At 38.8% G+C, this 17,798-nt stretch overlaps 1 protein-coding gene across 4 annotated transcripts in view; it reads right to left on the reverse strand.

The window, feature by feature from the left end:
- The window catches only part of LOC133532743 (alpha-1,6-mannosyl-glycoprotein 2-beta-N-acetylglucosaminyltransferase-like), a 63,882-nt gene that overhangs the window by 28,447 nt on the left and 17,637 nt on the right, over positions 1–17,798 (reverse strand). For 2 of the 4 annotated variants that reach the window (XM_061871531.1, XM_061871529.1), the window contains exons 2-5: positions 16,295–16,464; positions 5,353–5,406; positions 2,012–2,110; positions 122–255 (exon numbers count right to left, since the gene is read on the reverse strand). In XM_061871531.1, coding sequence (XP_061727515.1) covers positions 122–255; positions 2,012–2,110; positions 5,353–5,406; positions 16,295–16,400 — 393 coding nt within the window. In that variant the 5' untranslated portion in view covers positions 16,401–16,464. The remainder of the gene's footprint in view (positions 1–121; positions 256–2,011; positions 2,111–5,352; positions 5,407–16,294; positions 16,465–17,798) is intronic. The other 2 variants (XM_061871532.1, XM_061871530.1) reach the window with 1 other exon arrangement.

The following is a 17,798-nucleotide window of genomic DNA, read 5'->3' on the forward strand; positions in this document are numbered from 1 at the left end:
ACTTTCAAATTAAATTCAAGTCAGCTGCAGAGATAACTGATCCCTGCATAGAAATTTGTTTGCAGGGGGGTCAACTATTCCTGCAGCTGTACATGCTCGATCTATAGTTGTGATCACTGACCTGTATGGCTATAATGACGGTATCGTTGAGCACGGGGCCGTAGATGTCCTCATTGTAGATGGTTTGTGCGTCGTTGTATCGTTTGATGGCACGACGGATCTCTGTTATGTTCTTGGGTAGGTCTGTGGAGTTTGCTGGAAAGAAAAAATACATATGTATTTTTTTCTCATTATGTACATGTCGCTCCGGTGTGTGAACGGGACATCACTATATAAGTACGTAGCGTTGTTTAGCTCACACACCGGAGCAGCGTGCGTAAGCATCAGTGTAACAACCATGTCATACATTCAATAAACATTATTGAAATTTTTGAATTGAATTGAAAATATTTATTTCAGATTTTACAACCATCCACTTAGGAACTAATGTTAATTTTGTACTTAATATAATATTACAACTAAAATACCTAACCTATTTTCTAAATTTCAAAAATCCTATAACTTGGCAAATCCAATGCGCCAGTATAGGATTCTCAACCCTCTCTGCAATTACCTCCAGAATGCTGTTGGTAATGAAATGAAAATCTTTATTCTAAAAGTTTTAATCATATGTCTAAAGATGGCAGTAAATTTACTGTGGCTACAAAGTTTTCTTTGAGAATCCACCTCTATTCCAAATTCTCTTGATTATCCTGACTGTCTTCTGTCTCCTGTAAATAAGACAACATCGGCACTTACTTTTGCATTACTTTTTTCCAACTGAAAAGTTTTGTTGTCCTGCTATTTTGACTTCCACTAATGCCAGCACTGTGGACTATACACCGTGGGCCAATTAAATCCGACAGATTTCAAAGGTGTATTCTTGACCGCATTTAGAGACTAAAATGTCATACAATGTTTTCTGAAATCGGTCTTGTTTTAGAGATAATGACAATTTCTGTGAAAATTTGTTTCTTTTATAACTTAGTCAAAAACGCCTTTTTAGCTGTGACGCTGCCACTATGTGACTTGGTTTAGACATACCTACTGACAGATATTAAAGTTTTAAAGTAAACTCGCAATTTTCGTCTGTAAATAAAAAAAAAATTTACTTATTCGTTGTAATGATTTTTTTTCACCGAGGTGTAAAAAAAAATAACGTGTCGTGTACAGAAAACGCAAAGGATTTTTTTTCGGCAAAAAAAAATTTTTTTTGGCAAATTTGGCCAAAACTCATATAACATTTTTTGCTCCTTATGACCTCAGGAATGCGTGGTTAAAATCTGTCGGGTTTAATTGGCCCACGGTGTATAGGAATGGGAACAAGATAGGAAAGTGACGATACCAATGGAGACGAATCAGAACAGTGGACAAGAATGACAAGATAAGAAGGTGACGTATACGAAGCGGTCCTGAGCTAGGGAGGAGATCCTGAGGAGGGAACCTGACACCCTTCGGCCAAAACTCCTCCTTGGTGAATGTCGCTAGACGTTCAGTCGGAACGCTTACCACATAAGAATTAAAATTCGCATTGTGTCCAGTACCCCTAGTGTAAATTTAGTCGATAGCGAAACGTGACGTACGCGTTTGCGTTAAGTCTCATTTTGTATGGGTTTTTGAACAGCGCGCCAAGCGGGACGTTTTGGAAAGGCAAAAATCTCATACAAAATGACACTTAACGCAAACGCGTACGTCACGTTTCGCTGTCGAAAATATTTACACTAGGGGTACAGATTTCAACTTCGCGACCCTCAATACTTTACACCTTTATCTTAAACCTTTAAATAAGCATTCTTGTATATTTCTTTATTTCGGGGATCTCGGAAAAGGCTCTAACGAGGAAATTGGGTATATGGGGCTTTTCGGAGGCGAAAAATCGATCAATGTAGCTTATCTCGGGGAAAACGCGCGTTTTTTAGTTTTCCGAGTAAAGCTCGGTCTCCCAGATATTTATTCTAAAGTTCATACTTACCAGTATTGTTCCTAGGATGGACGGTCAGATATTTATGAAGCTCTTGGGGCACTAGCGCCAGAACCTGCTCCGACGTGTCGTTCCCGTTCATCAGCTCTTCTGGAAACAGAAATGGACAGCATGAGATGAGAGAGAAATAGATGTATCACGCACAGAATTAGAGGTTACCTCTTTTTTCTTTAGGCTGCGTTTCCACCAGACATGTGCGAGGAAGCGTAGCGAGGGGTGTTTTTTATGAACCAATAGGATCACTTAATTTACCTATCCTCGCTCAGCGCAGCTATAGACGGCGATTTTCTATTGGTTCTTAACAAACACATCTTCGCATATTTACGCATATTTCTGATGGGAACGCAGCCATTATGACCATTGATGGATCTTATATCTTTACAGTAAGGCTCAATTTTGGCTGTAAATATAACAGTGAGGAAGACGGCAGAGCTAAACAAATGTTAAAAACGTTGAGGAAAAATTAACGGTGCACAATTAATTATTGCGTCGCGTTATTGACAACGACGATAGACCATTTCAACCTGTGCAGTAGCCAAGTCTATACAAGGTGGCCAAAAAATATGTACACTCCCGTTGCCAGGGAGGTTTTGGGATGTTACTGAGCAACTTTTTAGTATGGGACCAACCCCGAAAACGCGAAAAAAATTTTTTACCTTCCCATAGAAAATGGACCAGCTAAAATGTATGAAACAGACAGAAATTTTTTTCGCGATTTTGGGGTTGGTCCCATAGTAAAAGTTGCTCAGTATAAGTCCAAAAACTCCCTGGCAACATATTTTTTGGCCACTTTGTACGTATAAGTGCCAAGGGGCCCACTGATTACCAGTTCGCCGGACGATATCGGCCTATCAGTTATTCGCAAAAGCTGACGATTGCGAATAACTGACAGGCCGATATCGTCCGGCGAACTGGTAATCAGTTGGCCCCTTTACTGAAGCTATAGTCGCTATAAGTTAAGAAGTCAATTTTGACAGTTATCACTTGACGCTTATATTTACGAAACTAAGACGCCTTAGTGTCATATATATAAGGGTCAATTCATAGTCAAAATTGACTTAGCTGCGTTAGACAGCATTAATGAAAGACGCTTACAAGTCAAGCACGATTCCAAGTATGCAAGCGTGCGCAGGGCCCGGTCCGGTATCCCATTCGAGGGTTTCGGAAGGGGTATTTCGTAAGGCTTTGCTTGCCAAATCCATTGCTAACTAAAACCGCTCTTTGAGCGCTTCATGATACGGGTAAGCTGATACCCGTTCCTAAAGCGCTAACCTCTTGAAGGGGTATCGATTATACATTATAACGCTTATGCCATTTGCAAACTTTCTCTTCGTAAAAATATAATCAAACACTGCTTATTTATGTCTAAAGTGTGGGTGTTAAGCGCGTTGACAGCACAGGTGTCATATTTTTTTGAATTAGGAAGGGGATTTCATTTTAGCGGTATCTCTGAAAGGGAAATCCCTTCCTAGAATTAAGTCAAATGAACGGGTAAGCAATTTAAAGGGAAAGCCAATCGTTAGGGCTATTCGATAAACGACTAAGCCAATTAAAGGCTTTTTTCTGCGAAGGGGACGACGGGTCCCTGTGCACGTAACAACGCAAATATTTGTAAGCGGGTTAATATAATAGTTAATTTCATAATAATAGTTCAGGGTCTTTTAGTTTATCCACACGCACATTGCAACGAATCGCCTGCCATAGACGTTACAGGCGAATGATGAAAATTCATTGTGAAGTCCGTTTAAGCTAACATTCTATCGACTCCAAAAGAACAAAGTGAGAGTGTGTCATTATACGCGATACATTTTCATAGTTAGACAATCCAGTGCAGGGTTAGCTTGGTCCGACTTCACAGGCCAATGATGAAAGTTCGTGGTAGTTAGTAGGAAATGTATGAATACAAGCACATTATTTTAGCATCAAAATTGCACAAATATGGTTATGAATGTTATCGTACATGCGTTTAAACTCCACCACATTTCAGATCATATACAGTAACGGCCAATAATATATCACCTTTGTGTTTTTTTGTATGTATAGAGTAAATAATATAAGTTAGTTTGTAGATTGCATATTTTACTAGTTATTATATATAAATACACGGTGTAACATGAGGAACCCGAAAGATTTTAACCACGCACTTCTGAGACCAAAAGAAGGAAAGGCAGGTATAAGGTATTATATCACGTGCAAATTGAATGTCATCGAAGCTGGTTACTTTTGAAAAATCGTATCTCATTCAAGTGTGACATTTTATTTTCCAGCATAATCAAAGTGCTGTCATAACGGTCAAAGTGGTTTAATCTTTGTTAAGAGGCTGTCAATACCTAAAGCGCATTTGTATCTGAGTAAATGAGATAGCACTGTCGCATGTTACTGGGCCTGGGCAAGAGAATAATAAGAAAAATATTTAAATAAAAAAAAGTGGATTATTAGTGTAATATTTTACTCAACAGCGGTTTAGATATAAATGTTTTGAAATTGTGATTTTAATTGCAGACCCATAAGTCAAAACAATAATGACATAGAACCGTTTAATTGTGATTTTAAGACCAATCTTTGCAATTATTTTCTATCGAGCCGATTTCGTTCAAATCATGTATCGAGTACAACCACGGTCTTTGAAATATAATTAATATGAACATATATTTTTCTTACTTGACTAAAACAAATAGTCTTTCTTAAAAAACTGTTTAAGTAACATCAATTTCAAGGACATTGGGTGTTGACAGCCTCTTAATTGTGTTGTATTGCATCTTTGTGTTATTGGGTGTCCATGATTGTAGATACTCAAATTTTTCCTTTCTTTTTCTTAATATGATGGTGAACGATTCATTAACATTTACTGATTGTGTTCGCTGTACTCCTGCTCACGTCTCATGAATTACTCTGTATATGTTATATATTAACACTAAAATTCGCATTTCAAAATATCCTCCACACAAAAATTTATTTACGTAGGTATGTATAATGGCATCACCGCTATCAAAAAGGCGTTATTATTGGCTGGTACTGCAGACATGCAAAATAATCGTGATTTTCTGTTATCAGGTCATATTATGTATAAAGAAATTAGGGACTTCACATACATCTTAGAATTTCTTCTCGGACAAATAATAATTCAAATAAATGAAACATTTTACAATAAAAACATAAACATTAAAATGTAAATATTCAATAACGTCCTTCACTGGCATTAAAAATAGTTATAATATATACATTTTTATAAAATATTCAATATAAAAATCCAGTTTTCTCTTTGTATGTAAATGTGCCATCACCATGCTATTATGAAACAGAAAAACACGAAAATAAATAAATTAAAAAACCTCTTGCAGGTGTTACTAGCGTTTCACTATCTACGTCTACTCCCAAAGTGGATCCTGAAAAATTAGTAGATTATTGTTAAAATTAGTAAAAAGTTGCATTATGAGCATTTAAGGTGCGACCAGACCGCAGCTTAATAGTACATTACGATACTAGTGCGAAAAATAGGAAATTCGAAACGAGTGGCGATAAATTAAAACACGACCGAAGGGAGTGTTTGAAATCGACACGAGTTGCGAATTATCTATTCGCACATGTATCGTACAATGTTTTACAGTACATATGGCCCTTTAAATGTTCGACACAGTAACGTAATATGCTAATTTTCGCACTAGTGCGGTAAAGTAGCACCATTAGTACTGTAAAAAACGTTCACGATACGGAATCGCAGTGACGCGTCGTATGCGTACCGTTTTTGACGCATGCTCCCCACACCGCTGCTTTAAATACGCTGACGCACCGTAAATTGATCTGCGTAAAAATGGCAAAAAAATATTACACGGAGATCTTATGGCCACACCGGTGACGTAAAAGACGCAAAGATTTGCGAACAAAAAAGATTCGCGTGAAGCACACGTCACTGCGATTCTGTACCGTTACCGTTTTTTAAGCAGCGGTGTGGGGAGCATGCGTCAAAAACCGTACGCATACGACGCGTCACTGCGATTCCGTATCGTGACCGTTTTTTAAGCTGCGGTCTGGTCGCACCTTTACAGTTAAAAGTGTACCATTTACTTTTTTTTCGAAAAACCATCAGCATTTGGGTTAATCCTACTCAAAATTACGAAGACTATAGATTAAAAACGATACCAAAGTGCCCGAAAAAAAAATCAGTTTTGTGACGCAGATTTCGTAAGGACGGTCAGATTTAAAAATTGAAAAAAAAAGTACAAGATATTGCAGTTTTGTGACGCATTTTTCCATACATTTGATTTTAAAATGAGAATAAATGTGTCCAGAAAAAAATCAGTATTGTGACGCATTTTTCCATACATTTGATTTTAAAATGAGAATAAATGTGTCCAGAAAAAAATCAGTATTGTGACGCATTTTTCCATACATTTGATTTTATAATGATAATAAATGTGTCCAGAAAAAAATCAGTTTTGTGACGCATTTTTCCATACATTTGATTTAAAAATGAGAAAAAATGTGTCCAGAAAAAATACAGTTTTAACGCTTTTTCCATACATTTGATTTAAAAACGAGAATAAATGTGTCCAGAAAAAAATTGCAGTTTTGTGACGCATTTTTCCATAAATTTGATTTAAAAATGTGATAAGAAAAAAAATGCAGTTTTGTGACGCATTTTTCCATACATTTTGTATGTACCGTCACAAAACTGACACCCAGAATTTGTATCAAAAATTGGGAACATTTTTTTTTATTTCAATCAATAGTCCCCGTGATTCTGAGTCGAATTAACCCAAAAGCTGTTAGGTTTTCCAAAAAAAAATCTGACAATCCCCTTATAAAGTAATGTTACACGTGCAAAAATTAATAGTTTTCACTAAAAAGAAAAGGTGCTTGAATCGTGCACTTATACGATCAGTCGATCAGAAATCATAAATCAGAAATCATAGCATTTATTCGTGATAAACTATGACATACAAAAGTATAACAACATAACAAAAGAAAGAAACATAGAATAAATAAATAGTTTACCACGAAATGGTCCCGCCTCAGCATTAATGCTAACCCAAAAGTCAGCGCTGATCTTCCGGCGAGACCATTTGTGGGTCACGAACGCAGCTGTACGACACGGCATAAACATAAAACTGAACGCGGCTTTGCAGCGGCGAAAGGGCGGATCACACAATGAAAAGTTCAAAATAAATGAATTTAGTACTAAGGCTTCCCAGCAAGCTCGGTTCTCCATGCAAACGTAAGCTCTCATTTTAAAACGACTAACTGAATTACTCTGAAACTTTGCACTTACAATAGGATAAGGTATATCTATGCATGTTATTAGTTTATGTAGCTTCAGATACCATAGTTAAGACGTTTCATAAAAAAACATGTTTTTGTTTTTTAAAATCGGGGTATAACCCCGAGATGGTCCCGTTGGCACCAAGTCGGGGTCTGATGATGGGATCTTGGAGAAATCGAGGGAACTCTTCAAATGTTATAGGTACATGTATGGCGCTTTTGGTAATTTCTGAAGTCGGGTTATATTTTTTGTTAAAAAGTTTTTTTCTTATTTGTGCTGTGTTTCGGCGCTGATTATTCAGAGATTTACTACTTACTAAATACAAGTCTGTTTTTGAAGTAAGTATTTTAAAAGTCGGATATAATCGTTTTCGTATAATGCAATCGAATTTCGTATAATTTTTGACGTTGGACTGCGGGACTGTGTAATCAAGATTTATGTACTGGCAGCCCTGGTTACGAACTGTGTTGTGTTGTGTCTGTGTCACCATCTCTGTCTATTGTTACGAACATTCTCGTCAAGGTTACTGTGAAACAGTAATTATGGTGACTCATTTTCTCATTGCGGCGTTCAATGCTTTCAGGTTAATTGGAAAATGTCGCAGGGGACGGCGGTAGTTTCGTATTTGAAAAGAACGTCATATTTTTATGGAAATTTGATACTATGACATTGCCACACTTTGTCTTTGCGAATGCCACGCAGAGTTAGCTCTGTAGTGTGAGTTACACTTTACCCTCGAACGTGTATACCGATACTATACACCGTGTGTGTGAGTTACGCTTTACCCTCATACGTGTATACCGATACTGTGTTTTTATTGAATTCCGTTAAGTTCGGGGTATCGGTAAGAACGTTGAGGGAAACTAAATGGCATAGTTAATTAAAAAAAAACGACTTAATTTTTTAATTATTTATATTTATATAAAAAGTAATTAAATGTTGTATATAGCGTTGTTGTAACACCGGCATTACATTTAACTCAACCAAACAATTAAAAACTGTGAAAAATCAATGTAATTTCGAAGATCAATCGTCCGAGATAGTATTTACGTTTAGTAGCAAATGTATTATCTCATACTAAACACTAATCAATATGTAAATAGGCCCTTAGGCAAGTGTACACGCCCGTAAGGGCCCTATAAAATAAAAATTAAATATAGTGAGAACACCGGTGTCTTTTCAGAAAGTTACTTAATTTTAGCTCAGGGATGCACCCTTGAAATTAACGGATAATAAAAAAACACGGTTGGAATGTAACTACAGGGGGTGGGCAAATAAGAGTGATACACTTTGTTTTTAAATTTTAATTATATTAAGTGCATAATTTATTGAATATTTTTTCATAAATATATTATTCAGGGTTGGCAATTGTATACAGAAGATAATTTCTGCCAAACGTCTACCTCTAGCAGCTAGCATTTTTTTCTCAAATGTTTATGCAGTTTAAAACAAGTGGTTTGCTCGATTAATTTCGAGAAACAGTGCCAGTGATTGGCATCCAAATTCCCCAAATATTGCAGCACCTGAGTTATTTCTGTAAGGCTATCTAAAATTACGTGTCTATGCTAACAAGCTGATGAAATGTCAACAGTCGAAAATGTACGAAGATCTGCTCAAAATTGCGATGAAAAGGGCTTACATTTGCTTGCTGTTAGTGGTAGACTTAAGTATGTAAGACATTATGTTCCGCATGTATTTGCCAACCCTAAATAATATATTTTTAAAACAATACTTAATAATCTTTAAACTTAATATAGTTAACATTTTTTTGCCCACAACAATGTATGTTTGTACGGGTCAAATCTTGCAAGACAAATTTGACCCACTTCCCGGTTTCCGATGAAGCTGAAAATTTGCATACATATGTAAGTCGGGTAAAACGCAATATTATGGTACCATGGAGCTGATCTGATGGTGGAGAAAGGAGATGGCCATAGAAACTCTGTGATGAAACAACGCAACCTAAGTTGCCTGTGGAACGAAGGTACAGTCAGCGATAAAAGCTTGTACCAACAATGAAAATTTTGCCAAAAACTTATTAAGTAATCATGTCAAAGTCATTACCTCCCAACAAAACAAGTCGAATCGGGCCACTATTGATATTCACGTACAACGTGACAACCATGTTAACAGTTAACCTTACAAACAGAGTCTTATTAATATTTATAAGCGTTCACCGTTTGCATTAATGTCGTCCAATGCTCCAGCATTGAGTAACTGTCGTTTATACATTTTATCACACACTAGTAGTTCTGTAATAAGTAGGCATCGGAGTTTTTATCGCACGATAAGACTAACAGCAAGCCATGGAGTCGACATTAGCAATATTATTATTATTAATTCATTTATTCATGTAAAACAATTACACATTACAATAATACGCCAAACTGGAGTAACCAGTTTGTTGGCGCTCCGCGCTCAAATCTCACTTAAGAGTCCTTATTCCTACAGACGAGCGTATTTTGTAAAATGCTTCCTTTTTCATTCAAGATTACGACGTAACTATTAGTATTTATTCAAAAACTGATAACGTACTTAAATAATCGTTTCCTAAACTAGGGGCTCCAACAGTTCAAATTTTCATTTTCTCTTTTAAACCTCTTTTTTAATGAGGTTTTTTGGGAGTCTTTTCCAAATTTTGCAGTGAGATGTGGCGTTTCGGTTCTCAATTTTGCTATAAACAAGAATCATTTGGTACATGAATGACTACAATTTGATTCAACATATCTCGTACGAGGGGCTGGAATGATTAACAATCGAAGATTCATTTGAAAAAACTGATAAAATACCTTCCGAGTTTTCTTCATTTTTTTGGCGAAAACAGGGTTTTATTATATTTTATTTCCGCAAATTGTACGCATATTTTGCTTTAAAAATAATATTATAGCAAACTGTAACTTTATGTTAACCTATAAAAAAAAAATCGTAACTATGGGACCTACATTGCCGTAAATTTATATTTTTTTAAAACACGTATAAATCACGCAGCAGCGACGCGCGACGCCCCGCTCTCAGTCCGCGCGGAGCGCGCTTAGAGGACGGACCTGTGCTCGATTGTCAGGCATTCGTTGCGATCGTAATCAGCTACGGAGTTCCGAGAAGTGCTATATACTGCGATTAGAAAATCTTAATAAAAGTTCATTTTTTACAGTATGCCTAACAGACTCGCTTATTGATGGATTTTCAGTGTTACTTTTTTTTTAATACTAAGTCGGTGGCAAACAAGCATACGGCCCGCATATGTACGCCTGCAACTCCAGAGAAGTTACATGCGCGTTGCCGACCCGAACCCCCTCCCACCCCTCGTTGAGCTCTGGCAACCTTACTCACCGGCAGGAACACAACACTATGAGTAAGGTCTAGTGTTATTTGGCTGCGATTTTCTGAAAAACGCATTTTCACTTGAAATTACGTTAGGGTTTGCATTATCATTTTTGACCCGGATGAAGTCCTGCAAGTTCTCATGATGGAGTCAGGAGTTGGTCACTAGAAATCCTAATCTACTAATTATAATCCCATCGTGTTTGGGCTCAAAAGATTTGCCCTGACGAACACCATCGATCTAGATGAGGTCCAGGGTCTCATGATGGAGTCAGGAGTTGGTCACTAGAACTCCTAATCTACTCATTATAATTCCATCGTGTTTGGGCTCAACAGAGTTGCCCTGATGAGCACCTTCAATCTAGATGAGGTCCAGGGTCTCATGATGGAGTCAGGAGCTGGTCACCAGAACTCCTAATCTACTCATCATAACTCCATCGTGTTTGGGTTCAATAGAGTTGCCCTGACGAGCACCATCAATCTAGATGAGGTCCAGGGTCTCATGATGGAGTCAGGAGCTGGTCACCAGATCTCCTAATCTACTCATCATAACTCCATCGTGTTTGGGCTCAATAGATTTGCCCTGATGAACACCATCGATCTAGATGAGGCCCAGGGTCTCATGATGGAGTCAGGAGTTGGTCACCAGAACTCCTAAACTACTCATCATAACCTCATCGTGTTCGGGCTCAATAGATTTGCCCTGACGAGCATCATCAATTTAGATAAAGTCCAGGGTCTCATGATGGAGTCAGGAGTTGGTCACTAGAACTCCTAATCTACTCGTTATAATTCCAACGTGTTTGGGCTCAAAAGATTTGCCCTGATGAGCACCATCGATCTAGATGAGGTCCAGGGTCTCATGATGGAGTCAGGAGTTGGTCACCAGAACTCCTACTCTACTCATCATAACTCCATCGTGTTTGGGCTCAATAGAGTTGCCCGGACGAGCATCTTCAATCTAGATGAGGTCCAGGGTCTCATGATGGAGTCAGGAGCTGGTCACCAGAACTCCTAATCTACTCATCATAACTCCATCGTGTTTGGGTTCAATAGAGTTGCCCTGACGAGCACCATCAATCTAGATGAGGTCCAGGGTCTCATGATGGAGTCAGGAGCTGGTTACCAGAACTCCTAATCTACTCATCATAACTCCATCGTGTTTGGGCTCAATAGATTTGCCCTGATGAACACCATTGATCTAGATGAGGCCCAGGGTCTCATGATGGAGTCAGGAGTTGGTCACCAGAACTCCTAATCTACTCATCATAACCTCGTCGTGTTCGGGCTCAATAGATTTGCCCTGACGAGCATCATCAATCTAGATAAAGTCCAGGGTCTCATGATGGAGTCAGGAGTTGGTCACTAGAACTCCTAATCTACTCATTATAATTCCAACGTGTCTGGGCTCAAAAGATTTGCCCTGATGAGCACCATCGATCTAGATGAGGTCCAGGGTCTCATGATGGAGTCAGGAGTTGGTCACCAGAACTCCTAATCTACTCATCATAACTCCATCGTGTTTGGGCTCAAAAGATTTGCCCTGACGAGTACCATCGATCTAGATGAAGTCCAGGGTCTCATGATGGAGTCAGGAGTTGGTCACCATAATTCCTAATCTACTCATCATAACTCCATCGTATTTGGGCTCAATAGATTTGCCCTCACGAGCACCATCAATCTAGATGATGTTCAGGGTCTCATGATGGAGTCAGGAGTTGGTCACTAGAACTCCTAATCTACTCATTATAATTCCAACGTGTTTGGGCTCAAAAGATTTGCCCTGACGAGCACCATCGATCTAGATGAGGTCCAGGGTCTCATGATGGAATCAGGAGTTGGTCACCAGAACTCCTAATCTACTCATCATAACTCCATCGTGTATGGGCTCAATAGAGTTGCCCTGACGAGCACCATCAATCTAGATCAGGTCCAGGGTCTCATGATGGACTCAGGAGTTGATCACCAGAACTCCTAGTCTATTCATCATAACTCCATCGTGTTTTGGCTCAAAAGATTTGCCCTGACGAGTACCATCGATCTAGATTAAGTCGAGGGTCTCATGATGGACTCAGTAATTGGTCACCAGAACTCCTAATCTATTCATCATAATGGTAATTTGATGGTGCTTGTCGGAGTAAATCTATTGAGCCCAAACACGATGGAGTTATGATAAATAGATTACGAGTTCTGGTGACCAACTCCTGACTCCATCATGAGACCCTGGACTTCATCTAGATCGATGGTACTCGTCAGGGCAAATCTTTTGAGCCCAAACACGATGGAATTATAATGAGTAGATTAGGAGTTCTAGTGACCAACTCCTGACTCCATCATGAGACCCTGAACATCATCTAGATTGATGGTGCTCGTGAGGGCAAATCTATTGAGCCCAAATACGATGGAGTTATGATGAGTAGATTAGGAATTATGGTGACCAACTCCTGACTCCATCATGAGACCCTGGACTTCATCTAGATCGATGGTACTCGTCAGGGCAAATCTTTTGAGCCCAAACACGATGGAATTATAATGAGTAGATTAGGAGTTCTGGTGACCAACTCCTGACTTCATCATGAGACCCTGGACTTCATCTAGATCGATGGTACTCGTCAGGGCAAATCTTTTGAGCCCAAACACGATGGAATTATAATGAGTAGATTAGGAGTTCTAGTGACCAACTCCTGACTCCATCATGAGACCCTGAACATCATCTAGATTGATGGTGCTCGTGAGGGCAAATCTATTGAGCCCAAACACGATGGAGTTATGATGAGTAGATTAGGAATTATGGTGACCAACTCCTGACTCCATCATGAGACCCTGGACTTCATCTAGATCGATGGTACTCGTCAGGGCAAATCTTTTGAGCCCAAACACGATGGAATTATAATAAGTAGATTAGGAGTTCTGGTGACCAACTCCTGACTCCATCATGATACCCTGGACTTCATTTAGATCGATGGTACTCGTCAGGGCAAATCTATTGAGCTCGAATACGATGGAATTATAATGAGTAGATTAGGAGTTCTAGTGACCTACTCCTGACTCCATCATGAGACCCTGGACTTCATCTAGATTTATGGTGCTCATCAGGGTAAATCTATTGAGCCCAAACTCGATGGAGTTATGATGAGTAGATTAGGAGTTCTGGGGAGTTCTGGTGACCAACTCCTGACTCCGTCATGAGACCCTGGACCTCATCTAGATCGATGGTGTTCGTCAGGGCAAATCTTTTGAGCCCAAGCACGATGGAATTATAATGAGTAGATTAGGAGTTCTGGTGACCAACTCCTGACTCCATCATAAGAACCTGGATGGACTTCATTCGGGTCAAAAATAATAATACAAACCCTAACGTGATTTCAAATAACACTGAAACTCTATAGCACTAATGTGCGCAAACGATTGGCATCTTGACTACGCAGCATGGGTGCGTAGCCACCATGCCAATCGATACGACAACGAAACACTATCTGTCTCTCTCTCGTACTAATATGCACAAACGATTGGCATCTTGGCTGGGCAGCATGGGTGCGTAGCCAACATGCCAAACGTTTACGATACGACAAGGAAACACTATCTGTCTCTCTATCGCACTAATATGCGCAATCGATTGGCTTCTTGTCTAGGTATCATGGGTGCGTAGCCAACATGCCAATCGTTTACGATACGACAACGAAACACTACTCTCTCTCTATCGCACTAATATACGCAAACGATTGGTATTTTGGCTAGGCACTAAGCAAGTGTGTGGCCAACATGCCAATCGTTTACGATACGACAACGAAACACTATCTGTCTCTCTATCGCACTAATATACTTTATTTATACCTGCAGTCATTTAGTAACTTCTTCATTTTCCATTGGTGTGAAAGAGACAGAATAAAGAGCAAGGGTTATAGTACACTCTGTAGTCTGTACACTTAGTAGTAGTGTACATAAAAAAAAAACTACTGTGCATATACAATAAAATAAAGAGTGCCCATATGATATCATATGACACTAAAATTAATGTTGCTTGAAATTATATTGAAAACTATCAAGATTATTCTAGTCTGCATTGAAACGCGCGTCGCGTTGCCGGCGCTCGCGTACCGAGCGCCAACGCCATCTATCGAGCGTTATTTCGTGAAATCGGAGAACGCTCCAAGGATTAAGGGCTCTTAATATTAACAAGAAAAGGAACCCAACTGTCCGGTTCCGATTTGATTTATATTTATATATGTATATGTGTATATGTGTGTGTGTGTGTGTGTGTGTGTATATGTGTGTTTATTCGTGTGATGAGTATGGATATTTGTTCCTGAGTCATGGGTGTTTTCTATGTATTTAAGTATTTATATATTATATATATTGTTGTCTAAGTACCCTCATTATTACACAAATTGACTAAGTCCCACAGTAAGCTCAATAAGGCTTGTGTTGAGGGTACTTAGACAACGATATATATAATATATAAATATCTATAAATACTTAAATACATAGAAAACACCCAAGACTCAGGAACAAATATCCATGCTCATCACACAAATAGATGCCCTTACCAGGATTTGAACCCGGGACCATCAGCTTCGTAGGCAGGGTCACTACCCACTAGGCCAAACCGGTCGTCAAATAAAATAAAATTTGAAATATTATTTATTGGTAAAAATAATATGAATATAAATTAATCAATATAAAAAAATTGGTCATTATACTCATTTGTAAAATTTATGCTCGGAACTACAAAATTAAAGGATCGTTTAACTTTACGAACTCGTCAACATTCTAATCCTTGATTATAATAAGTTTTTGGCAAAAATTTCATTTTTGGGACAAGCTTTTATCGCTGACTGTACTTATCATTCCACAGGCAACTAATACTCATCGAGCCAATTCTAAAAACCCAAAACACAATTAGGTTGCGTTGTTTTATCACAGAGTTCCTATGTCCACCTCTTGTCTCCATCATCAGATCAGCTCGATGGTACCATAATATTGCATTGTCACCCGACTTACATATGCATGCAAATTTTCAGCTCAATCGGAAACCGGGAATTGGGTCAAATTTAAATTGCAAGATTTGATTACAGACAACGGGATACGTGAAACTTAATAAAAGCTTGTAAAATTAAAATCACTAATTAAATAAATTAATGAGTTTTACGACCGGTCTGGCCTAGTGGGTAGTGACACCCTGCCTATGACACGGATAGTCCTGGGTTTGAATCCCGGTAAGGGCATTTATTTGTGTAATGAGCACAGATATTTGTTTCTTAGTCATGGATGTTTTCTATGTATTTAAGTATGTATATAGTATTTGTATTCGTTGAGTATCCACAACACAAGCATTTCTGGCTTACCGTGGGACTTAGTCAATTTTTGTAAGAATGTCCCTATAATATTATTTAATGTATTTATTTATTAAACAACCAATTTCTATGAATATATGACGATTATAGTTGCGCTACTTGCACTGTTACACATTGCCGTTAGTCGGTGTACTTTAGACGCGTTAGAGTACAAACGGCGGACTTGTAAACAGAGTGTGACACAACATACCCCCGTGCCTCTCCAGCCCAACCACACACAGAACAGCCCCAGGATGACGACGACCCTGAGGAAGGTCGCGTACTTGATCCGCGGCAAAATACATCGCTAGAACAGCTCATGTCGACAGGAGTGAGTGAGACACAAGTGACACAACATACCTCCGTCCCTCTCCAGCCCGCTGGATACCATGATCTGTAGCCACACACAGAACAGCCCCAGGATGACCAGCACACGAAGGATGGTCGCATATTTGATCCGCGGCATCGTACATTTCTAGATGGCGCTAGCTGCTCACGTTGACAAGATGGCAGGCGACGCCATTTTGGTTCTGTAACAAGGGATAGTAAACTGAAATACATGTCAAATACATAATTAAATAAAGTAACCAAGGTTCGGTTTATATGTAGTTGTTGGGAATTCCGTACATTGACCCTATCCTTAATTATGTATAGATGCCCCGTCCCGCCCATGATACCGGCGGTCAATGACACTGTGCGAGTGGGACAGCAATATAATGCGGGTGCGACAAAAGTCCTCTAGCTAAGCGTCCTTTTTTTGGAGAAAAACGGGGAAGGTCATGAGTTCAAAGTGTTCAAGCTAGAGATGCCTCGAATATTTGGCAACTATTCGGTATTCGGCCACTTTGCCGAATATTCGGTATTCGGCCGAATGTGGCCTACTACTCGGCCGAATACCAAATTTCTGTTCCACGTAGGTACCTAAAACGAAAAATTACACAATAAAAATAACCAAAAGCAGGGTATATTTAGATTTTGGTTTAGACATACCTACTGACATTAAAGTTTTGGAGGAAATTCGCAATTTATATCTGTAAATAAAATAAAAACTTTACTTAATCGTTGCAATGTGTTATTTGCCAAGATGTAAAAACGTTTTGTGTGCAAAAAACGCAAAAAAAAAACAAAAAAAATTTTTTTTTGCCGAATTTGGCCGAAATTCAACATTTTAATTTTTTGACCGACTTCAATTTCATAGAAGGAGGAGGTTCTGTATTCGGTTGTGGCTATTTTTTTATTTATGTACACCGATTACTCCGACACCTGTGGTCCGATTTGAGTGATTCTTTTTTGTTTGAAAGGAGTTACCTCCAAGTTGGTCCCATTTTAATTGGGTTCTAATACTTCTGATCTGATGATGGGATCCATGAGGAATTGAGGGAACTCCTCACTTTTTAAATGCACGTGTATGGTGGTGGGAACTGACAGAACGGGATAGTCTTATGTATCTTTCAGTAGGAGTAGCAGAGAAAACTCTATTGTTTGTCCTTGTCATAGTCTCAATTCTCCTTTCTGCCTACTTCTATAAAATCCTAAGTGACGTAGACATTTTTTGTTGCCCACTGTTTTTATGGTGGGTCTAATAACCCGACCAAATTACGTAGGTTGTTTTTTGGTATGTTGTCAGGAATGTTAAAACGAGTTTTTAATTGTGTCACATTGCGTATGTTCTGTCCCTCACGGGCGCACGCGTATAGCACATCTATACGATCCTAACAATGCTCGCGCCCCACGGGTTTCGTACGGTCGAGGAAATTGATTCTTTAGCAATTTGCGGTTCAAGTAAATTTGGTTGTACATACTTATGCTATGAGCTTTCCAGTGTAAAGTGAACCACAACCTGCTAATGAATCAATTTCCTCGA

This window comes from Cydia pomonella, chromosome 27 (assembly GCF_033807575.1).
Source record: "Cydia pomonella isolate Wapato2018A chromosome 27, ilCydPomo1, whole genome shotgun sequence".
Lineage (NCBI taxonomy): Eukaryota > Metazoa > Arthropoda > Insecta > Lepidoptera > Tortricidae > Cydia > Cydia pomonella.